We start from the raw sequence: 25817 nt of genomic DNA, 5'->3' as shown, positions 1-25817 counted from the left end.
ATCTACAATAGGAAATTAGGTCAGTATAACTACGTCACTCAGGGGTGTGAAAAATCCACACCCCTGAGAGATGCAGAGAAACCAACCTAACCCCTGCTGTAGACAGCGCTAGGCCAATGGGAGAATTCTTCTGTCAACCTAGCTACCGCCTCTTGGGGAGGTGGAGAACCTACACTAATGGGAGAAGCATGCGCCGCCGCTGCAGCATTTTAAGCGTAGACAAGTCCTAAGGAAAGAAAAAAAAAGGAGGGGGAGGTAAGGAGGGAGAAGATAATATGTACGATACTTACGTCGAGTTCTGAAGAAAAATGGGTGGTAATTACTTTCATTTTTAATGGAAGGAAAAGGAACAATCTTTACAAAATAATCAGTTTCAAATTTCAGATTCAAAAAAGGCTGAGATTCCATTCCCTAAAAACATAAACATAAATAAAGAGATTTTGATATACTTTTATATCATCTGCCATGTCCATTTAAGAGTATATTGTTTTAAAAGAAGCCCACAATTCTCCTGGACATGAACAAAAATTAAGTGCTTTAGGAATCCTATGGCCTCATCCCTCTCTTGCCACCTGTGCACTGCCATGCAGGGAGCCCCGTAGAGACGGGTTCTGCACTGCTAAAGGGATGCACAACTGCTGCACAGTTCCTCAGAATAACGTCCCATCATTGCAGTGAAGTTGCTGGTTCCACCAAGAAGGGAGCCTCAGTAGACAGGGAGTGAGGGCTAGATTTGCCCCTAAATTAAAAATATTATAACTAAAAATGTTTAATTATTTAGTAAGCAAATTGCTGGCTAGTCAGCAGCATGTTTTAAAAAAAAGTTTAATAAAACATAAATGTCTCTTTCAAGCCCACATGCAGGATCAAACCAATAATGAATTTTTCCCTAAAGCATATCACTTACAGTTCTTTTAAAACCAGAGTTGAGCTGCTTTGGGTCTTTTAAAACCATTTGCTGACACTGTCTTCCCTCTGATTTTAACTCCTCAAGTATTACTCGAAATCCTTTCAGGAATTCAATCCCTGCAGACATTTAATTAAAATCCAGACAAATATTTCAAAAACACATTTCATTGTGTGTGATGCAGTTTTAAAGCACTACACTTGTTAAAAAATAATGCCTAACCGCCATTGTTATCCCTCCTGCATAAGATGTTTGTTAGCTGGGTGTCAGTAATAATTCTTCCTTTCTCTCAACATTTTTCTGACTTGTTAAATTCTATCTAGAATTTAAGTTCCTCTGCTCAGACCATCACTCTTTATCTGTACAGTGCTTAGCTCAATGGGGGCTTCACCCCAATTGGTCCTTTGGGTTTTACCATACTACAAATAAATAAAATAATCATAAGCAGCAGCTTTGGTAATACACTGTATTTGTTCAATTTTGCCACTATTAGCGGTAAACAATTTTGTAACATTTTTGTTCACAAAGAATGGAAACACTGCATCCATATTGTGTTCCTGTCATTTATGAGACCACTGGACTACAGTGGCTGGATGCAGTAGTTATGATTTTGTTTAGTTCTAATATTGCAGAACAGCAGAAGAATTAGGTTAAGTAGAATTATTCCTTAACTATAGTTATGTATAAGTGAGACTGAAATTACACCCATTTTGCTCAAGAGACTCACACAATAGACTGTCACCAAAATGTTGTGACATTGCTTGCTAATGTTCTCACCATGGTATTGCACCAGGACATTACACTGAGTCATGATGACGCAAATGTCACAATGCTAGAGTTGTGCTTCGATTATGTTGTGGATCAGATGTCAAAGATGCTGCCCAGTTCTTCAAGCCCCACTACCATCACCACCGAGCTATCTAATTAAAAGTTTTCTACATATGTCAGAATATTATGTTTACCAAAGACACCACTGCAGTTAACATAAGCTAACGATTACATAAACCAAAATGGATTAATGCCACTTAACATTATATGTTTATCTAGATTTGTGTGTTTCCATGAGCCTCTTCTATTTCTCCAGTTTTAAAAAATGTTTTATAATCTTGTAGAAGAGAAAGAGCCATGACCTGCCCAATGTGTTCTTAATAATAAGTGGAACAAAAGCACTGTTTGTGCTAACATGCAGACCATGAAAGAGAAGTGTCAGTCTCCCTGTCACCTGAGACCCTTCAACTGCAGTTCTGTACTGATACTTTCAAAAGGATTAACCTCTGATCATTACAAGAGAGAATACCAAGTTTTGAATCCCCTGGAGATTTGATTTATCCAATCTGCAGCTGTAGATTACCAAATTCACTAACAGTATGCTACTGAAAGCATTAGGTATCATCCACATTCTTTCTTAATATCCAATAACAAACTTAATCACTATTTTCTGTTACAAATTTAGCTGTTATCAAATGTGATTATGCAAACATTATTTACAAATGGACCAAATGTGACAGAGAAGCTCTAGGAAATTTTTCTTCTCTTTCTAGAACATTTTCAGGGAACATTTTCGCGGCTCCGGGAGGGGGGAATGCTGGGGCCACAGCTGGGGGCAGGCATGGGGCCGGCCCCACGCCCAGGACTCCAGGGGTGTGAGGTAAAAAGTTTGGGGACCACTGCTTTACATAAAGAAAACAAATATTCAACTTTTCAAGAGATTGGTTGTTTTTAAATTGCACATGTTCAAGAATAGAAGTTTAAGTGTTCTGAATGCTTTGTACTCAGTTTGCAAAATCTTTATCCATAATGAAGAGTGCATTTCTTTTAAAAGAAAACAGTGTTAAGTGGCTGAGATATCAATGTCTGAACTGTAGCATTGCAAACGTGGAGTAACTACTGTCCTAACATTTTGAATAGCTCTGATCTACACTGGAAAACGAAGTCAGCTTAACTATGTCGCTGGGGGGTGTGAAAAATCCACACCTCTGAGTGGTATAGTTAAGCTGACCAGTGTAGACAGTGATAGGTCAACAGAAGAATTTTTCTGTCCACCTAGCTACCATCTTTCAGGGAGGTGGATTACCTATGGTAATGGGAGAACCCCTCACATTGCTGTAGGTGGTGTCTACACTGAAGCCCTGCAGGAGTGAAGCTGTGCCACTGTGGCATTTCAAGTGTAAACAAACCTATACATATTTATATTAACACTGCAGCAATTCATTATATGGACAAAATACCAAATACCTATTCACTCTACAGAACTAAATTACACCAAAAGGAACTGTAGTTCATTTTTTTCTGTATAAAATCTATAAATACTTATTTATGTTATTACTCCAATCTGCATTTAGGGTCTAGTCCTTAAGTAGATAAACAGCTTCAGTTCTAAATGTTTAAAATTGTGAGAAATAAACTTTTTCTAGCAGTGACCATATGAGGCAGTATAAACTAATAAATGCAAAGAAATTCAAAGTTGAGACTCTGATGGAAGAGCAGAGGGATAATTTTTCTTTGTGTATATAACAACCTTCATATTTTTTAAACTATAATTGTTTAAAAGGTACAGAACGGTTTTTAATGCTATGTTTTGTGTGTTGGAGTGTGAGAATATTTAAAAAAATAAAACTGTAGCCTTTTTGTTTCCTGAATATAGATTACAATAAAATATATGCTTTGGTGTATAACGAAGTTACTTTGATCAGGCCTTAATTAGTATGAGAGGAAAAGACAAGTTATTTTAAATTAATATGATCATTGAGAGATTGTTACAAAAGACAAGATGATTTAAACCAGACGTGGGCAAACTACGGCCTGCGGGCAACATCCGGCCTGTGGGACCGTCCTGCCCGGCCCCTGAGCTCCCGGCCGGGGAGCCTAGTCCCCGGCCCCTCTCCTGCTGTCCCCCCTTCCCCGCAGCCACGCGGGCTGCACTCTGGCCCACCGCTCCCGCTGGGCAGCGTGGGGAGCGCAGCTGGCTCTGGCCGGGTGTCGCAGCTGCGAGCTCCTGCTGCTGGTAAGGGGGTGGGGAATAGGGAGGTTGGGTAAGGGAGCGGGGGTCCTGGGGGGCAGTCAGGGAGGAGGGGGCAGTTGGATGGGGCGGAGGTTCTGGGGGGGCCGTCGGGCAATGGGGAACAGGGAGGGTTGGGAGTAGGAGTCCCAGGGGGCCTGTCAGGGGGCGGGGATGTGGATAGGGGTCGGGAGGGCAGTCAGGGGACAGGGAGCAGGGGGTGAGATCCTGGGGTGCAGTTAGGGGTGGGGGGTCCCGGGAGGGGATGGTCAGGGGACGAGGAGCAGAGGGCAGTTGGATAGGGGATGGGAGTCCCGGGAGGGCTGTCAAGAGGTTGGGGTGTGGATAGGGGTCGGGGCAGTCAGGGGACAGGGAGCAAGGGGGTTGGATAGGGACGAGGGTCCCGGGAGGGGGCAGTCAGGGGACAAGGAGTGGGGGGGGGGGTTGGAGGGGTTGAGGTTCTGAGGGAGGCAGTCAGTGGGGCGGGAAGTGGGAGGGGGCGGATGGGGGTGGGGGCCAGGCTGTTTTGGGAGGCACAGCCTTCCCTACCCGGCCTTCCATACAGTTGCGCAACCCTGATGTGGCCCTCGGGCCAAAAAGTTTGCCCACCCCTGATTTAAACTGTTTTGTTCTCTAATACTTACCAAGTAGATTTGCTGTCCAAATTATTGTCACTGCAACTTGTTCGGAACATGCATACTGGCTGATTGTTATATTTTGCACATCTCCAATCACGTGTTTTCCCACTGAATTCAAATAAGGAGTGCAATCTAAAACATTGAGAAACAAATCATTTAAATAAAACATAAAAATTGTCTTGTGCAGGACCAAATAAGTCACAAACTGACACAAGACAAAATCTGGAAAGCCTTGTTCATGCTAGTAGTGCCAATAATGCTATTCATGTGAGTAAAGTGAGCAAGATTTAGTTTATTCCTTAACATTTTTAGAAAAATAATCAAACTTAAAAATAGGTACTTCAAATACCTCAATTATTGTATTGTTATATCTACTGCACATTAAGTCTACAATGGGGCTTTAGTGCCAGGATAATTAAAAACAATGCAGGCACTGTAATCCCTGTTTGGATGAATGTACTACTGAACCATTCCAGGAGATCAAACTTTAATTTATTAATTTACATAAAGCAGCCTGGTTTCATTTTCTTTTTTCATTATTGTCTTTATGTGCAATTATTAATATCAATCCCACTACTTCTCAGTTATCCAGCTACCAGGCCTACAGATAGCTTGCTCCCACCACCTCAGACAAAGAGAGATAGACAGATACACAGAAAACGGCTTACTTTCACAAAATGAGATTCAATAACACTGGTAATTAAACCACAAAATAAATCACACCTGACTGATTCCTTAACACACCAAATATTTTGGTCATCTGGTAATAATACCACATACAGTACAGGTGAACCGGATGGCTCCAGAGGGCAGGACATCTATAATGGAGGCTGCAGTTTCCAAAGGGAAGCAAAATTCTTTACTCCCCAGTACAGCAAGAGCACAAGAAAAGGGTTTGTTTTTTTAATTTTTTTTTCAAATCTTCTTCCGTGTCCCCTCTACATATTCTCCTAAAACATCACACGCAAACAGACTGCAAATCATGGATTCTAGACACCATTAACTACAACTACTTTCACCAGGTCTGTGATAACATCCTTGGACCTAGTCCACGTTGTCCAAACAGCTCAGCAAGTTGTACCACCATGGCACCATGTACCACAGGAATATCAGTACAAAAGACAAACTTCTGAAGATCCCAACAGCCACTGTACTCACTAGCTACCAAGACCTCAGTCCAGATACATAACACTGTCTGCTAACTTACCATAGTGCAGCTCATCTTCTGAAATAAAGATACAGATTGATTCCAGTCCATAAAGCAGACTTGGCCATTGGAGCATTCACTCACTAAATCCATCTCCTCTCACCTCTGTTGTGAAGACCTTTAGTCTCCAATCTATTCAACAACCACACAGCTCCAATACCCCATCTATCTGCCACTAGGGCCCACTGAGAACTCTAATGTCGATAAATCTCATTATTTTATTGTGAGTTTCACAATATTTGATGTTATTAAAGCCTCAGCTCCTAGAATCATATGATTATGTGAGATCTCAGTTTTCATTTAAAAAAAAAAGTTATAGTAACTGAGAAAAGCCTGAGAATGTGAACCATAAAGACTCAAAAATCAGAAGTCAAATAAAACTATTCCAAAGTTTATTTTTTAACCTCTCACGATTTTTAGGCCAATCTCATTAAATTTGTGTGTGTGTGTGTGTGTGTGTGTAATCATGATTTTTGAATGCTTGGATTTGGTAATACCTGCACTGTGTGTGGGTGGCATAGTACTATAATTCTCTACTTGCAAAATCTACTAAATTTACAAAAAAAAAATGTTGGATTGATGTTCTAAGTGTATAGTGCCAAATTTTAATAATCAGTTATTCAAAATCTGATCCTAGGTACTAGGCTGTACTATGCTTGCAAATGAAGTTGACTGATATTATCAAGCCAATGCAGAAAATAAGAATTTAAATCAAATACACTCCCTTGAAAACTACAAATGAAAAATTATTAATCACACAAACTGAATCTTTGAAATGGGCGTTTTACCATAAATGACAAGGGTGAGCTGTTTGGCTCCTTTAGGTAACTGTTGCACAATTCAGAACAATATATTTTGTACTATATTAAGTTTTATGAAAATTGAGCAATTAGTCCTCAGTTATTGTAAGTGGAATTTGTGGCTAAAAGTCAACCGAGTGACAGCATGAATTTCCTCTTAGGAGAATAGAAATATCTCTTTCAATGGAAAGTTTGGAGTAACAGCTTCTTGCAAGGTCTGGATCCAATTAACAGCCTTGCCTAAGATTTTGGATCCTAGTTACTAAAATGCTATGTTGAAATAACAATTTGCCAAAATGCAACACACAAAATGTCTCAGGGTTGAATGTGAGTTCCTGATTTAAAATGTTTAAAAAGAACACAGCAGTAAAGAATTTGCAGGCTTTACAGGGAGGCATTTCTTCTGTTAAATCCAAGTTAAATACGAAACTGGATAAACATGTATTTTCTCACTTTGAACAAATTATTTAACCCCTACTATGAAGTGTCTTAACCCATGGACAGGCTATGCAGCAAAATAAATGCCTTTTAAATCAGAGCCAGGTAGCCAAATTTTTCTTTCTACTGGCTCTTCTTTATCAGTATATGTTTCTGTATTATGTAAAATCTTCAGCCTTGGTATAAGGGACCTCCTTGCAATATTGCCAAACTTAAATAACCCCCTTAGGCAGGGAGTTTGGAGCAGCATTTTAAATTAACATTTGTCATTGGTTAACCCCAGCTCCTGATGCAAGAATTAATGGTAAAAAACATGACAGTTATTAGGGTTTAAACAGGCTCCACTGTATGAACCTACCAGTGGGTATCACTGCTCTGATTGCTGTTTCCTGCTTTTCTTTATTCAGGTAAGAAATTATTACCCTCTTCTAGTGACCATTTATTCCATGTAGGATTTGATAGGCATAAATTATGCTGGCGTTCTTTAAATACTAATGTGAGGTTAGACATAGAACAGGAATTCACAATAAAGGATTGATATTTCAGAAATTATCATATAAACAGAAGGCTCCTATGAAATTGTGACCAAGGATAAACTAAGATACATCAGAATGAAACAAAAGGATTTCCTTCAGTGTTTCCAGTAAGTATACTAGGTTTTAATACATAAGGACTTTACTCCAACTCCAGCATCCAGTCAGTGATGTAGTTGTAAAGGTGCACACACCAAATGTAGACAAGGAAAGCTGTTATTTGCACTGATGCAATTTATTTTAACTCCACTGCTGCAAAATCGGGGCTTTCCTAGTCTACACATTAAGTTTACACTGGTGCAGCTATACTGGTGGCAGACCCCTGATTGCCAAAACAGGGTAAATTCCCAATGCAGATATGGCCCTCGTATACCCAACAGATATCTGAGTATGTGTTAGCATATCCTGAGCCAAGATATGCAAGTCAGATTATAGTTCATGAGAGAACAAACTAAAACTCAGATATTTAACATTAATCATTGGAAAGCAACCTATTTCTAGTATATTCCCTTTACATGAGAGCAAATTAAATTTATTTTCTACTTAAAGGAACACAACTCCGTTTACCCTCAAAATTTAGATTTCAGAAAAACAAGCTTCTACAAAGCTGAAAACAAACACATTTTTTCTCATGAATTTAGAAGCTGGGAATGGGCGACGGGATGGATCACTTGATGATTACCTGATCTGTTCATTCCCTCTGGGGCACCTGGCTTTGGCCACTGTCGGAAGACAGGATACTGGGCTAGATGGACCTTTGGTCTGACCCAGTATGGCTGTTCTTATGTTCTTAAGTAAATGAAACACACAAAGGATAGAAACTATACTAGATTTTTAAACTTTTTTGGTATTAAATAATCTACATTGTTATTACTAGTATATGTAAGGAAAACCTTTTAAAACCATATAAACCTTACAGACAATTTCCTTTTACAATCAACATTTTAGAGTGTAAATATGTCTTCCTTTTAAAGAGACCAAAGAAAAATTAAGCAATGTAAAACTTGGCATAATGGAATCCTGCTTTACATGTCATAAATTTTGGTAAGCATGTGTGAAGTGACTGCCTATTTTTGGCAGCTGCTGCCTCCTGTATGGAGGTTTACTTTTGAATGACAGACATTGGATGGGCTCAGAATGCATAACAGACAGTAGAAATGTGGGGAAGATGATTATTTAGTAAAAATATCTCACCAAAAGCATTTTTCAATCATCTTTGTTTACATAAACCTGCAGTTCACAAACTTACAAGAATTGTGAGAATTATTTTTTTTTAAAGTCATGTTGCTATATAAGAGTAAGAGTTGGGCTTTTTGTTTTTGAGAGAAGTTGAGATTTTTATCTGTTGTAGGTGATTAGCTTACTGTCATATTTAAAGGTGATATTAAGCATTCCACCGTTCTTGCTGACTGGTGGCAGCACCTACAGAGAAACAACAGAAAAATATAGTGAATAAAAATGACTTTGCTTTGAGTTTACACAAACATTTTAATTTTAGGTGTTTCAATTTGGCATCACACACAAAAAGAAAAGTCTCACATGAAAATCCATGGTGAGTTATATTGTCTTCAACCTGTCAGGCAGGCAATGTGAATACAACCAATGCAAGAACAGATTGCAGCATTCCTGAAATTCTATATTTTCTCCTGCCAGTAGCTTTCAAATACACACAGGCATCAAATCACAAAGAAACAAATTTCAACATCAAGGAAAAATCTGCAGTTTTAAGGAGGATGACCTGATCAGTATATCTGAATAATAAAAAAATATTATGTTTTTTTGTGTTGGAAGGTACTGGTGTCCCCAAATCCATTATTCTGAACTGATTGGATCTGTACAGATATACTCCATCAGCCCAGGGATTGGAAAGTCAAAAAGTGACTCAAACTTATCTTTAGAGAGGAAATAAAGTGTGACTGAAAGCAGCATCTAATAAGGCTCAAAACCACTAAGCTACAAGCTGTCAAACAAACGTACATGAGCAAGAAAATGCCACTCTCTTCTGAGGCTGAGCCCATTTCCTCAGACCTAATGACAAGGAAGCCTGAACAACTAAGAAGAAAAAAAATGTCATTCCTAAATATAAAGGGAAATACAGAAGAGCACCAGGGCATTGCACAGAAGAGTGATCATGGCACCTTAGTTCTGTTTTCTTAGCAACTTCCAGGACAGAAATCAAAACCACAAAAGAGAAAAACCATCAAAACCACAAAAGAGAAATTCCCCATTGTGCTAATCAACTGAGGGTGAGTAGGTGCATGAAGGGCGAGATGGATTTTGTCCATCTGCTTGACCATCAGGCACATATGGCCAAGTTTTCAGCATGTTCGGAATTTGCCTGCAGATAAATCAGACTGCCTTTTAAAAATGTTTAACTCTATTCAGTGCTCATGAAAGGTGTTGGAGTCATACCTACAGAGATCAAAGTGTAACCAAAGAACAGGTATAACAGGATACCAGGAGGCCTCGGGAGTAGCTCACTCCCTTGTCCCCGTGACCCTAGGGCTGGGAGGAGTTCTGTGCCCCTGACGATTATTGGGGGGGCCGTGCCCTTGTTTGCCCCTCGTTGTGCACAACCCTGTGTCCACTGAAGGCAGGACAAGGAGCAAGCAGATTAATCTGCAGTAAAGAAGATTTAGGTTACATATTAGGAAAAACGTTCTAGCTATAAGGATAGTTAAGCACTGGAAAAGGTTACCCAGTGAGGATGTGGAATCTCCGTCATTGGGAGGTTTCTAATAATAGGTAAGATAAACACTTGGGATGGTCTAGGTATACTTGGTCCTGCCTCAGCACAAGGGGATCGACTCACTAGATGACCTCTCAAGGTCTCTTCCAGCCTACATTTCTGTGATTTTATGTTTAGCCTTAACATACATTTTTGCACCTGACATCAGAATTGTGTAGATTTCATACTTGTAAGTGCTTTATGGATTTAAGAGTGATTTATCATTTTCATTATCTGTTTATATTACAGTAACATCTTATTTGCTTATATTACAGTAACACCTAGAGGCCCCAATCAATATTGAGGGTCCATCATGCTATGCTCTGTACAAACACATATTAAGAGGCAGTCTTCGCCAAGAAGAGCATACACTCTTATTAGACAAGAAAAACAGCACAGAAAGTTCATTTAAATTCTCCACTCTTTATTGGTTGGTTGCCTAAATCAACAAACAGTTAGCAAGGTTGCCAACTGGAGCAACTCCAGTTGGAACAGGTTTTGTATCCTAAAACTTTTCTACTAGAGGAACAAGTTGTAAATATACAGTAAAGTACATTAGATACCAATTTTTAAAATGCAAGAATCTATAGTTTCTCATTCTGTTTCAGAGTGTGTTATATTTCAACAGAAATCATGTTTACTTTTATGCTTGAGACACCTATAATTGTTCATAAAAATGTTTTAAGACTTAATAATTGCCTTTAGGCTATGTTAGCAGTTAGCCATCTCTACTCCTAACACAGGAACTATTTCTTCAGCAAATTGCTGCTTTAATTATTGAGTTAACAATTGTACAGATTTACCTTCAAGTTCACTGCCTTTTTGCCTAGTATGTTGCACTTTGGCTTTATATATGGCAGCTAAAAAGCAGCTTTTACTTTCAAATATTAATGTTTTTTCCACAAGTAGTACAAATGATTGTTACATTTGTCTCTTGATATTTTAGAGTTGTATTACATTTTATGGGATAAATCTATCTGCATTCAAATATACATTTAAAGTATCCCCCACAACTACTGAGGGAAGGATCAAAGCGATGAGGTCTGATCCTACTATTGCTAAAGACAACAAGAGTTTTGCCACTGATTTCAATGGGAGCAGCCCCATGTGTTATCATATATGTCACAGGAGCTATTTAATCCAAGATTACAAAATTGAGTTGCAATATAATACATCGATGTTGTTCACATTATATGATTATTTCTGTGCAGGGGTAAATGACTGCAAAAAGTGCAAAGCAGTGGAGAAGCAGGCTCTATGGTATCTATAGGGAGTCTATATGGATAGACACACCTATGTATACATATGTATTTATAAATTATATATACAATATATCATATATTCATGATCATGCACCTGCAGTAGTATGTTATCAGTGTCTTTAAGCACTTGGCTTGCATGCAACATTAAAGCAGCACTGTCAAACAGCACTAAAATTTGACTTATTTGCAGGGCCGGCTCCAGGGTTTTGGCAGCCCCAAGCAGCCAAACAAAAAACAAAAACAAAAACAAAAGCCGCGATCGCGATCTGCGGCAGCAATTCAGCGGGAGGTCCTTTGCTCCGAGCAGGAGTGAGGGACTGTCCGCCGAATTGCCGCCGAACAGCTGGACGTGCCGCCCCTCTCCGAAGTGGCCGCCCCAAGCACCTGCTTGGTAAGCTGGTGCCTGGAGCCGGCCCTGCTTATTTGAATATGGTATAATCTGGTTCAGGGATAGGGAAAGATCTTACAGATTCTGAACAAACATTTAAGAAACTCACCTTTGTATTTCAAAGGAGCTAGTGGAACAAGGTTGATTTACAGTTATCTAAGTAGGTATGGCCTACACAAAAAAGGTGCAGTTAATTACCTGACACTTTTCTCAGAGCTGTGCTAATATCATTGATGATACTGTGGAATGAACAAGGAAATAACTAAAATGAATTCAGTACAGTTTATTATTTCGTATTTGCCTTTTTCAAAACTTGCCTGGAGGGTTTTTCTAAAGCTCACAGCTCTAATATTGATCTAATAATTGAGGAAAAATAAATCAATGTATTGTTTTCTATTTTCTTGGTAAAATTTACCCACTCTCTCCTAAGGGGTTACACCACAATTGAACTCGGTCCTGTAACTCAATTATTAAAATCAGGTTTCTTGTTTGTTACAGGTGGCTTTACATTATGTGTGAATTTATTCCTGAAACATCTGTTGCTTTCATTCACACTTCCCAGAAATTACCTCATTTTTTGACATTGTAGAAGGATTATCTAATAACAGTAGATGCACTCTAACAATGCCTAAAGCAACAGGAGATGGCTAAGACCTGTAAGCATCATGTTTGAAATATCTAGACTCCTTGGACACACATCATCAAATCACACTGTGCATGATTCTTCAACAGCTGACCAACTCTTACCATGCAATTGGCTGTGTGGCAGTCTTGTGGATGAGACCGTTACAAGTAAAGTCTTATCTTTTCAGGGTCCCATTTAAGGCCCTATTATACATTTGGGGGGGGGGAAGCAAGGATTTGCCCCTTCCCTCAGTTTTCTTGGCTAAAATGTTTCTTTTCCATCACTGTTGGGCATTTTGTTGTGAGTCAATTGGTTGCCCCAATCCAACTCTGAGATATAGAACAATCCACTTGAATGTTTTCAACCAGGAAGCATCAATGAACTGCTAAAAAAAAAAATCCATATTTTAGGTTCCTATTTCTCTAGCGTGATCAGTCCCTTACAACCTGTAATTTATAGCTAATAACCAGAGCTATCAGCAGGGCCGGCTCTAGGTTTTTTGCCCAGCCCTGGGCTCTCCCCCTCCCCCCCCCAACTGCACCCTCCTGCCGCCCCAGCCCTGGGTCACTGGTAACTCGCTCTCAGGGCGGGTCATTCAGCAGGAAGTTTGGATGTGCACAGAACACAGACAGGATTGGTTCCCATATGGTTACAGGACTGCAGTAAAGTGGAACAATTTTCAGCTTGTGTGACTGGAGGATATTTGAATGCATATTATAAGACTGTCCTACATAAATGAGGAAAAGTTGAGGTGCCTTTAATATTCTTTTGTTCCATTCTTTGTTTCTATGGGGAATTTACCAATGCAATATCACGGTCTTCCTTTTAAACAAATAAAAGTAAAACTAAAAAAAAAGCAATTTGAGAATACATTATGCTCAACATATTCATTTTGCTATTAATGTGGCTTTCCACCTCCTCCTTTTACCTATTTCATCTACATTTTGCATTTGTCATAACCCTACCTTCTGAACTCTTTGAGTCAAGGTTTGTCTTTATTGTGTTCGTATAACCCTTAGTACAATGTAGGGATGTAAATACCGTTTTAAAAGTTAACAGTTTAAACTATTTAAAATGTTTTGTTTAAACGGTTATAATATATGGAGATATACCTATCTCATAGAACTGGAAGGGATGCTGAAAGGTCATCGAGTCCAGCCCCCTGCCTTCACTAGCAGGACCAAGTACTGATTTTGCCCCAGAACCCTAAGTGGCCCCCTCAAGGATTGAGCTTACAACCCTGGGTTTAGCAGGCCAATGCTCAAACCACTGAGTTATCCTTCCCTAACTGATTAAAGGGCCAGACGGCCGTTGTGGCTAGGGCCACTCCAGCCGGCCCAGGGCCGCTGGGGTCGGCCAACCGGCCCAGAGGTTAATGGTTAACTGGTTTACATTTTGCATCCCTAGTACAAGGAAGCCCTGATCCCTGAATGTTCACTTTGGTTGCTGCTGTAATGATGATGATGATGATATCATCATCATAATATTGAACCAGAAGAAAGGATCAGGAAACACTCACTCTTTGCACGCATTCACCTTAACTGCAGCTCCCCAGTTAAACGCAACAGCTCTGCTGTGTTTAACAAGAATGAGCAGCACAAAAAAACACACAATTATCTTGAAGTTATCATCAGAGTTTTATAGAACACTTCAAAATTTACCAGCAACATCAAATGAAATCCAGGAAACAAACAAAACAAAATAAAAAATATGCATGGAAAAACAAACCACAATTGGCACAACTCACAGGAATGAACAGAATATTTACCCATTGTGTATCCAAACAAAGCAACTTTCTTAAATATCCTTACCATTTTGAACAAACTAATGGCTCTAAAAATAAATAGTTCTTTAAAATATACATACTAATAGCTCTTATACTCACAACTCTGCAACTTTCACTTAACAATTCAAATTGAACAGATGAAATATAAAATTCTCCATTTGAAAGAGAAACACCACCTTTCTATTAAAACTCTAATCTTAAAAAAAATCCCCTTGGTTTTCCCAGGCAGACCAGCACCATCATCCACCAAATGAACAAAATCATGAAAGAATGAATATACATTAAATGATCAAAATTTACATTACAGACCTTAATTTCATATACAACCATTGGTATTGCAGTCACATTTTTGTAATGTAAGCAGTAAACATTCCAGAGTTAGTGACAGATACTAAAACAAATAGGGAAAAAAATCTCAAAGTTGTGTGAAAAGAAATTTTCATATTCAACAGATGCTACACCATGGCTCCACACAATACTATATAGGTATGAGAGCTACTTAAACACATAAGCTTCAGAAGGTACAACTATGATACAGTTTTTAAAACCAGACAAGCAGGAAATAGTGATTTGATACTTAAAGGAAAACTGCAGTGTAATATAAAAGATACTCTAATCACTACCTCCAATTAAAAAAGAATAAATCATCACTGTAAATCCAAGCCAATAAAGATGAGGCACTGTCAAAAACAGATATCAAAACAAGTGGTGCCAAAACAAGTTGATAAATTAAAGAGCAATAAGTCTTCAGAACAATATGACATCCATCCAAAAGTTCTAAAGGAATTTAAGAATGAAGCAACAGAGCTGCTATCAAGGGGTAGCCGTGTTAGTCTGTATCCACAAAAACAACAAGGAGTCTGGTGGCACCTTAAAGACTAACAGATTTATTTGGGCATAAGCTTTGGTGGGTAAAAAACCTCACTTCTTCAGAGCTGCTAACAAAACTATTCAATCTCACATTAAAATCACTTCCTATATCAGAGGATTGGAAGGTAGTAAAATTGTAGCTATCTTCGAAAAAAGTATCTGGGTGGTGCTGGGAATTACAGCCATCATGCCTTCTTTCAAATACCAGTAAAACTGGCTGAAATAACAGTTACAATTAGAATTATAAAACATTTAGTTGACCATGATGTGAAAGGGACAAACCAGCACAATTTCTCTACTCTATATTAATTCTTAGTGCATTTCAACAAAATAGCAACTAAAGGAGAACTTGGTTGTTATGATCTATATGAACTCTCCAAAAGTCTTTCAAAACTTTTTCATAAGAAGCTATTAAGGAAACTAAGTATTCATAGGGCGAGAGGTAAAGTACTGTCAGGGATGAGAAACATGCTAAATCGAAACAGAAAACAAAGAACAGGAATAAATGGTCAGGTTTCGACATGGCAAAAGATCAATAGAAGGGCAACTCAAGGATATGTACTAAGACTGGTATTGTTAATTCAGTTACAAAGGATCTGGAAAAGGGTGGGTGTGACCTGAGAAGTGGCAACATTTCCAGATGACATAAAATTATCTAGGTTAGTGAAGACTGAGGAACTTCTGAGGAACCTAGCAAAGCTAGGTGATCCTGCAGCACAAAATTGACAACTGTAAAGTAAAGCATATTGAAAGGTATTAAGTGAAATACTCATACACATTGTTGGGTTCTAACTTAACTGTAAGCACTTGGGGAAAAGGCTCGTGGACTGCTGTGAACTGCTCCGTGGAAACTTCTGCTCACTCAGTGTGCAGCAGCAGTCAAAAAAAGCAAACAATGTGCTGAAAATATTATAATGCAAGTCAATTTCTGCTAAATCTTTGTAAAGAAAGGATGACCAAAACTGAACACCTATTATAAGTAGATGGCACAACCTCACCTGGTGGTCACCCTTTCTTTACAAAGATTTAGCAGAAACAGAAGATGTCCAGAGATGGGGTACAAAAACGTTTAGAGCAAAGGAAAGACTTCCATTAAAGTAGAGATTCAAAAGACTGAGACCGTTTAGATTAGAGAGGAGATATGACAGTTATAAAAAGTAGTGGATGGTTTAGAGGAGGTACCCAGACGCTCCTGTTTATTCTTTCTCATAATACAAGAACAAGAGGATATTCAAGGAAAGTTGAAGTCAACAAATTTAAACTTAATTAAATAGCATACTTTTTCACACCCACATGTACTCAACCTCTGGAACTCTGCCACAAAATATCACTCAAAGTTTCAAAAAAGAGATTAGACCACTATACGGATAACAAGACTTGCCACATTTACATTAGATAGGATATTAACAAAACACAAAAGCTATAAATCCTCATGATGCAGGGCGCAAGACAATCACTAGCTGGCAGGAATTAGGAAGAAACTTCCCCCATAGTAGCTAATTGTCTATTAAAGAGTCTTGTCCCTTTGGCCAGTACCAGATGCTTCACCAAATGTCAGAGATAGGTTGCTGAGCTAATCTGCTCCAGTAATTTCAGTGTTCCAGAGCAGTAACTCCAAGGGAAATGAAACCCGGGGTCAGCCCAGCATAAATCCACTTCAAAGGACTGACCGGTTCCACATTTTTGCATTTTATTTTTCCAGAGCTGATGTTAAAACTTTGAATTCCAGGATTACATTACAATTTTATAAATACTTAAAAAAAAATTAAAAAAAAAAAAAACATGTTCCAGTACTCTAATTTGAAAATGCAAAGGTTAAAATCAGCTTCCCTCTCCTCCCTCCCTTCCCCACCAACACTTTATTAGAAATGCCAACAAGCCCTATAAATGTGAATACCTCTTAGGCTCTGTCTACATTAAGGAAATTCTCACTGGTGTAACTACTTCAATGTAGTTACACAGGTGTGAACTTCTAATGCTGACATGCTGCATCAGCCCAAAGTAGGACCTATACCAAGACAGTTTACTTCACCATGCTACCACTCTTTCACTGGTGCAGAACTTCAACATTAGAGGATTGCACTAGAGTGATTACACTAATGTAGTTATACCAGTGTGAATTTTCTTAATGTAATAGCATCTTACTGTGCTCAATCCTACAGAAGAGGCAGCTCTAGATGAGATCATGGAGGATAGGTCCATCAATAGCTATTAGCCAGGATGAGCAGGGATGGTGTAACTAGCCTCTGTTTGCCAGGAGTTGGGAATGGGGCTAAATGGACCTTTGGTCTGACCCAGTATGGCCGTTCTTATGTTCTCTTACTGCTTTGATAGAACCCTCATTTAGCAAACATACTTTCTGCTAACTACATATGGGGCTGCGTGACTCAGAGGGTTAGTAAAGGCTTAGAGAACTTTTCATGTCTAGATATAGATTTCAATTAGCCTAGGATAGCAGTGACCAAAATCTGTTCAGTGGCTCATGTGAAATGTGCGGTTCCCATACATAGGGCCCTATCAAATTCACGGTCCATTTTGGTCAATTTCATGGTATAGGAATTTAAAAATCATAAATTTCATGATTTCAGCTATTTCAATCTGAAATTTCCCAGTATTGTGATTGTAGGAGTCCTGACCCAAAAAGGAGTTGTGGGGGGGGTCACAAGATTATTGTAGGGGGGGTAACAGTACTGTTACCCTTACTTCTGCACTGTTGCTGGCGATACCACTGCCTTCAGAACTGGGCAGCTGGAGAGTGGCAGCTGCTGGCCAGGAGCCCAGCTCTGAAGACAGAGCAGCCACCAGCAGCAGCGCAGAAGTAAGGATGGCATGGTATGGTATTGCCATCCTTACTTCTGCGTTGATGCCTGCAGAGCTGGGCCCTCAATCAGCACCCGCCACTCTCCAGCTGCCCAGCTCCGAAGGCAGCGCCGTCACCAGCAGCAGCGCAGAAGTAAGGGTGGCATAGTATGGTATTGCCACTCTTACTTCTGCGCTGCTGCTGGTGGGGTGCTGCCTTCAGAGCTGGGCACCCAGCCAACAGCAGCTGCTCTCCGGCCACCCAGTTCTGAAGGCAGTGCAGAAGTAAGGGTGACAATACTGTAACTCCCCTAAAATAACCTTGCAACTCCATTTTGGGTCAGGACCCCCAATTTGAGAAATGCTGTTCCCATGAACTCTGTATAGTATAGGGTAAAAGCACACAAAAGACCAGATTTCACAGTCTATGATGCGTTTTTCATGGCTGTGAATTTGGTACACAGACAGTTTTAAGTGAACAGGTATCCACACCACAAAAGATGCCATTGAAACAGACACTAACTGGCATCCTTGTTGAAGTTTTCATAGAGGGCAAGAACCAGCTAGGGCAGAGACATGAAAATATTATTTTGCTCCTAAAAGTTGTCCCTGTAGTTTGGAGTTCAAGCACATTTGCAAGATGCAGAGTTTGAGGTCTGTAGCAAACCTGAATAAGAGGATTTTGGGCTCCAGAGATATCAATTCAATGCCTTTCATAGCATTAAACTAACTTTTAAATGAGAACATGGACTATATACCCTAACCTGTTCCTAGTCATCAATGAAAGCTTTGACGCTGGTTTCAGTGCTTGTATTGAAATCCCATGGTATCTGTGAGTATGATGTTAATTAACACTGTCTAGTAAAGCACAAGGACATTTACAGAAGCATGGGCTTTCATTAAATGTTATCTTTGTTTTCACCTGTGTGCTCAGCCAAGTGGCCTGTTAGGTAGGCTGAGAGCTTATTACCAAGGCTCTAACCTGCTATCTTTGATCCCTAGCCCCTTTAGGATTCCTTGACAAGGAGGCAGGGCTAACTCAGGAGAACAGGGGTTTAAAAAGCCAGCTCCTAAGCAAACAGAGGAGCTAGCAAACAGGAGCAGCAAATAGGGGAGTTTTGTGAAGGACCGTGAGAGGCAGATACACCTACCAAACATAGTCTAAACTCAGACCAATAACTGCCCCCCACCCTCCAAAAAACCCAAACAAACACACACAACCCTGCAAAAGTAAAAATAATCCAGGCAGAAGTCCAGCAGCAGAGTGGGGGCTATCCAGTTTATTGCACTGAATGCAGCATCTATCATTACTTGCCTTGCAGGCAGGTGGCATATGTGTGCATTTGGTGCAAGCAACTCACGGCCGTCAGAGACCGGGCTCTTGAGACCAGAGTCACTGAACTGGAGGGGCTAAGGGAGACAAAGAGGACTTAGAGGAGACTTTCAGGGTCACAGTAGAGTGGTTCCACCCCTATACTGACAGCCCCTGTGCTATTGAGGAGGATGAAAATCTTGGGGAAAGAGAACATCAAGCTGGAGTGCAGGGAAATGATCCCATAGTTGGGACCTGCCTTCCAGATGATGTCACAGTACCCTCTTGCACTGAGGATACCCCTGTAGGGGAGGGACCCTAGTTACTAGGAAGAGTAAGATAATAGTAATGGGAGATTTAATCATTAGAAATATAGATTGGGTTTATGATGACTGCGAGAACTACATGGCAAATTGTCTGCCATTTGCGAAGGTTGCAGATCTCTTGAGACATCTTGTGATAAATGAAGGGTGGGGGGCGGGGTAGCTCCCTTTTATGGACACCCAGCCAGCCAGTTAGCTATAAAGTCCGTCTTGGTGGCTGTTCTCTGCTTGCTTTACCTGTAAAGGGTTAACAAAATCCCCCAGGTAAAGGAAAAGGAGTGGGCACCTGACCAAAAGAGCCAATGGGAAAGCTAGAACTTTTTTAAATGGGGAAAAAAAAAACTTCCCCTTTGGGTCTGTTGTGTTCTCCGGGAAAGAGGGGAACAGGGAGAGTTATGCTATGAGAAGCTTTAAGCCAGGTATGATCATAAATCATCAGATCATACCTAGAAATTTTGTAAGTGGGTTTTTTAAATCTAGCAAAAGCCTAAGTTCCAGATGTATTTTCTTTCTTTTTGTTTTTAATATAGTTTGCCTTTTTTAAGAACAGGTTTGGATTTTTGGTGTCCTAAGAGGTTTGTGCATATGTTGTTTATTTAGCTGGTGGCAACAGCTGATTTCCTTTGTTTTTCTTTCTCAGCTCTTCCCTGTGGGAGGGGGGAAGGAGGAGGAGGAGGGCTTGAGGGTACCCCACAGGAAGGAATTCCCAAGTGCGCCTTTCTGGTTTCAAAGTTTTTTTTTGTCTTTGGGTGGTGGCAGCATCTACCCATCCAAGGTCAGAGAGAAACTGTAACCTTGGGAGTTTAATACAAGCCTGCAGTGGCCAATATTAATTTTTAGAATCCTTGTGGGCCCCCACATTCTGCACTGAAGTGCCAGAGTGGGGAATCAGATAGACTTATGTACAGTGCTGGGGAGGAGCCGGTGATTGTGGTACACATAGGTACCAGTGACACAGGCAGAGGTGAAAGTAAGCCAGTACGGTACGGTATGGTGTACTGGCAAGAGCCGGTACACAGCCAACCGTACCGGCCGGGGGCAGCTTCCCCAGGCCGGTGATTTAAGGGGCCCGGGGTTCCAGCAGTGATTTAAAGGGCCAGGGGCTCCCGGCTGCCGCTACCACAGCAGAGCCCCTGGCCCTTTAAATTGCTGCCAGAGCCCCACTGCTGGAGCCCCGGGGCTCCAACGGCAATTTAAAGGGCCCGGGGCTCTGCCGCGGCAGCAGCGGCCAGAGCCCCGGGCACTTTAAATCTTGATTTAAAAAGCCTGGGGATTTAAAGCCCCGCCCCCTCCGGTTGAGGCCCCACCCCCCTGCTCAGGACTCCGGCATACCGATAAATCCTTTAAGTTACTTTCACCCTGCCTTCTTCCTGTTTGTGAGTCTTGGTATGTTTATAGCTAAACTATGCAGGGGTGTCATACCCTCCCCCCAAGTCATCTCTTTTCTAAATTGAATAGTTAAAGTTTTTTAAATCTCTTTTCATATGGAAGCTGTTGTATACCCCTAATCATTTTTGTTGCCCTTCTCTATATCTTTTCCAATACTAATATATCTTTTTTGAGATGAGGTGACCAGAACTTCACACAGTATTCACGAGGTGGACATAGCGGATTTATTCAGTGGTATTATGATATGTTCTGTCTTATTTTCTATTTCTATCCCTTTCCTAATGATCTGTTCACTCTTTTGAATGCCATAGCACATTAAGCAGATGTTTTCAGAGAGCTTTCCACAATGACTCCAAGATCTTTCTTGAGTGGTCACAGCTAATTTAGAACCCATCAATTTGTATATATATAGTTGGGATTAGTTTTTCCAATGTGCATTACTTTACATTTATCAACATTGCATTTCATCTGCCATTTTGTGGTTTAGTCACTCCTTTTTGTGAGATCTCTTTGTACCTCTGTGTAGTTAGCTTTGGATTTAACTATGATGAGTGATTTAGTATCATCTGCAAACATTGCCTCGTCACTGTTTACCATCTTTTCCAGATCATTTATGAATTTGTTGAACAGCACAGGTCCCAGTACAGATCCCTGGGGGACCCCACAATTTACCTCTTTTCATTATGAAAACTGACCATTTATTCCTACCTTTTGTTTTAACCAGTTACTGATGAATGAGAGGACTTCCTCCTATCCCATGACTGCTTAGTTTGCTTAGGAGCTTTTGGTGTGGGACCTTGTCAAAGGCTTTCTGAAAGGCCAAATGCTCTATATCAGCTGGATATCTATATCATGCTTGTTGACACCTTCAGAGAATTCTGATAGATTGGTGAGGCATGATTTCCGTTTACAAAAGCCGTGTTGACTCTACCTCAACATACCATGTTCATCTATGTGTCTGATAATTCTATTCTTTACTATAGTTTCAACCAACTTGCCTGGTACTGAAGTTAGGCTTCCTGTCCTGTAATTGCTAGAATTGTCTCAGCTTTACATTAGCTTTACATCAGCTTTACATTAGCTACCTTTCAATCATCTGGCACAGAGGCTGATTTCAGCAATAGGTAACATACCACAGTTAGTATTTCTGCAATTTCGTATTTGAGTTCCTTGAGAACTTTTAAATGAACACCATCTGGTCTTGTTGATGTGTTACTGTTTAATTTATCAGTGTGTTCCAAAACCACCTCTGCTGAAACCTCAGTCTGGGACAGTTCCTCAGATTTGTCACCTGAAAAGAATGTGGGAATCTTCCTAATATTCTGTGCAGTGAAGGTCGATACCAAGAATTCATTTAGCTTATCCACAATGGTCTTGTCTTCCTTGAGATCGCCTTTAGCACCTCAACTGTCCAGTGGCACCACTGATTGTTTGGCAGGCTTCCTCTTTCTGATGTATTAAAAAAAAATTTTTGCTCTGAGTTTTATGTCTTTTGCTAGTTGCTCTTCAAATTATTTTTTTGGCTTGCCTAATTATATTTTTATGTTTGACTTGCTAGAGTTTAAGCTCCTTTCTAGTTTCCTTAGTAGGAGTTTACTTCCAATTTTTAAAGGATGTATCTATAAAGATCTATAAAATCATGAACGGTGTGGAGAAAGTGAATAAGGAAGTACTATTTACTCCTTCACACAACTTAAGAACCAGCGGTCATTCAATCAAATTAATAGGCTGCAGATTTTAAAAAAGTATATAAAAGTACTTCTTCAAGCAACGCACAGTCAACCTGAGGTACTCATGGCCAGGGATGCTGTGAAGGCCAAACGTATAACAGAATTAAAAAAAGAATTAGATAAGTTCATGAAGGATAGGTCCATCAATAGCTATTAGCCAAGACGGTCAGGGATGAAACCCCATGCTCCGGGTGTCCGTAAACATCTGTCTGTCAGAAGGTGGGACTGGATGACAGTGGATGGATCACTCGATAATTGCCCTCTTCTGTTCATTCCCCCTGAAGCATCTGACATTGGCCACTGTTGGAAGACAGGCTACTGGGCTAGAGGGACCATTGGTCTGACCCAGTATGGACATTCTTATGATCTTATCTACCGCTAGACTGTAAAAGAGAACAGTATTTAACATTTTAAAGGGATTGTCAAAAACGTGTGGAAACATGCAGCATATCTCACCAAATCTTAATAGTCAAACACTGGTGCAGGGGAGGAAAAACTATGAATGCGTGAAGCTAACTTTTAAAGAAATGTAACTACAGTAGAACCACAGAGTTATGAACACCAGAGTTATGAACTGACCAGTCACCACACACCTCATTTAGAACCAGAAATAGGCAATCGGGCAGTAACAAAGCCCCTGCTGCCAAAAAAAAAGACAAATACAGTACAGTACTGTGTTAAATGTAAACTACTAAAAAAATAAAGGGAAATTTTAAAAAAAGATTTGACAAGGTAAGAAAACTATTTCTGCGCTTGTTTCATTCAAATTAAGATGGTTAAAATACATTTTTCTTCTGCATGACAAAGTTTCAAAGCTGTATTCAGTCAAGGTTCAGTTGTAAACTTTTGAAAGAACAACTATAATGTTTTGTTCAGCGGTACGAACATTTCAGAGTTACAAACAACCTCCATTCCCGAGGTGTTCATAACTCTGAGGTTCTACTGTGCTACTTAACAGACGGATCAAAGCAAGGCAGATCTTTTTAGTGCTGTCAGAAGCACAGCTTGTAATCTCCTTTCCTAGATGGCTTTTTATTTGTTTAGCTTTGATTTAGTTTAGCTATAAACATACCAAGACTCACAAATAGGAAGAAGGCAAATTATCTTTTTGGTAGTCTTAACTTATACAATTTTTGTATTATGACTCATTCGCTGTTTCTCTAATGCAGGGGTGGGCAAACTACGGCCTGCAGGCCGCATCCAGCCCGTCAGACGTTTTAATCCTGTCCTTGAGCTCCTGGGGAGCGGAGTCTGGGGCTTGCCCCGCTCTGCGTGTGCCATGGCTCTGCGCGGCTTCCAGAAGCAGCGGCATATCCCTCCTCCAGCTCCTATGCGTTGGGGCAGCCAGGGGGTTCTGCACGCTGCACCCACCCGAAGCGCCAGGGCCGACTCCAGGCACCAGCTGAGCAAGCTGGTGCTTGGGGCAGCAGATTGAACGAGGCGGCATTCCGCCCAATCCTAGGGCAGCACGGCCGCTTTTTTTTTTTGTTCCGCTCCGGCTGCCCTGTAGGGGGTGGCGGCGCGGAGTACGGGAGCGCCCTGCAGCAAGCCCGGCAGGGCAGTCCTCGTTCTTCCCTCCCCGCCGACCGGAGCGGAGCCCTCCCGGCAGGTGGCGCGGCGGGAGGGGCTGCATGGCAGCGCCCCGCTGTAGCCCTGGCCACCCCCCTTCTCTCTCTCTCCCACCCACTCCCTCTCCCTCCCCCCCGCTAGCCGGTCCCCCTGCACCCGTGCTCCGGCACACGGATCACTGGGGGTTTTTTTTGCTTTGCCGTTCTGGCCGCCCCGTTTTTTTGTTGTTTTTTTTTGCTTGGGGCGGCCAAAAAGCCAGAGCCAGCCCTGCCAAGTGCTACCCCTGCAACTCCCATTGGCCGGGAATTTTAGAATATTTTCTAAACATACTAAAATATACATAATGAGCATAAGTTAACATACTGCAGACACTAATTAAAACAATAGCTACTAAAACCAAGTATGATCATGGGCCAAATCCAACTGATCCTATATGTGAACAGTGAATGGGACTAACTGCATGGGTAAGATAAGCAGAATTTGGCCTCAAGTGTAAAAAAGACACTTAAATTGTTAAACAAGAAAAATATAATTTTGAAAGCCATACATTTTATAAATTAAAAGGCATAAACTGATCACAGTAAATTTAGGCCCCAGTCCTCCAAACACTTATACACATGAGTTCAATAAAATGCTTTACCAGGAAACAGTCCCTTGTATTTAAGCCACTAAGCACTTGTGCTATTTAATTAGCTTACAATTAAGAAGACTTGTTTAGAGTATTTTACTTAAAACTATAAATACTAATGTTATGACCTCAGGGTTATATGTTCTTAGTTAATTAACCACTAACATTTGTTGAACTTATGTGCAGCTTTTAATTTGTTCTGACCTTTGCTAAAAAGTAAGTCTCCATTCCCTGGAGCTTTTTCTATAAAATTCCTTTGGTCTACACACTGCTATGAACAATGACTGAGAAACAACATATAACGAAAGGTAATGGTCAAAACATCTTTTAAAAAGAAATACAACCTAAAGAACTTTAAATGGATTCTAGGATAACCAAAATTGAAATTTTAACACAGAAAATAAATAATTATATACTTGATAAAAGGTAATTTTTTATTCCTAGTGACAACACAGCGCTCACGTTATGTGGTTAGGAAGTGCAGAATTTTGCAGAAAATCTGATAAAGACCATATCGGCAACTTGAAACATGCAGGTCACAGGGCTTTCATCACAAAGATTCAGTTGTCAGATCTCTGCCAGATTGCTCCCTCAAATTGCAAAACTTCAAGAGCCACTGAAAAGAATACTCACATATACCTCATTGTAGAATCTTAAGAAATTCAACAGACTTCAAATCACAGGCTACTAGGATTATGGTTTTGAAACACCTTAAATCAGAATAACTATGAGTCTCAAATCTCAGGGTTCTAAGTGTCTTCTGCAGAGTGACCTCAACTCAGCTCATTGAGAGTTGAGTATGCTCAACCTTTTGCAGGATGGTGCCCTAGGACATTTCAGTTGATTCAAATGTCTATCTTTCAATACGAAGAATATGGCTTTGGTTG

The 25817-nt window shown here is 40.3% G+C and overlaps 1 protein-coding gene across 1 annotated transcript in view; it reads right to left on the bottom strand.

Moving 5' to 3' along the window:
• The window catches only part of IL17RD (interleukin 17 receptor D), a 93697-nt gene that overhangs the window by 26155 nt on the left and 41725 nt on the right, over positions 1-25817 (bottom strand). The window contains exons 2-5 of the mRNA XM_024220997.2: positions 8886-8943; positions 4550-4675; positions 908-1026; positions 291-411 (exon numbers count right to left, since the gene is read on the bottom strand). Coding sequence (XP_024076765.2) covers positions 291-411; positions 908-1026; positions 4550-4675; positions 8886-8943 — 424 coding nt within the window. The remainder of the gene's footprint in view (positions 1-290; positions 412-907; positions 1027-4549; positions 4676-8885; positions 8944-25817) is intronic.

Source organism: Terrapene carolina, unplaced genomic scaffold (genome assembly GCF_002925995.2).
Source record: "Terrapene carolina triunguis isolate 2854851 unplaced genomic scaffold, T_m_triunguis-2.0 Scaffold89, whole genome shotgun sequence".
In the NCBI taxonomy this organism is placed as follows: Eukaryota; Metazoa; Chordata; order Testudines; family Emydidae; genus Terrapene; species Terrapene triunguis.
This window is presented reverse-complemented; position numbering and strand designations above follow the sequence as displayed.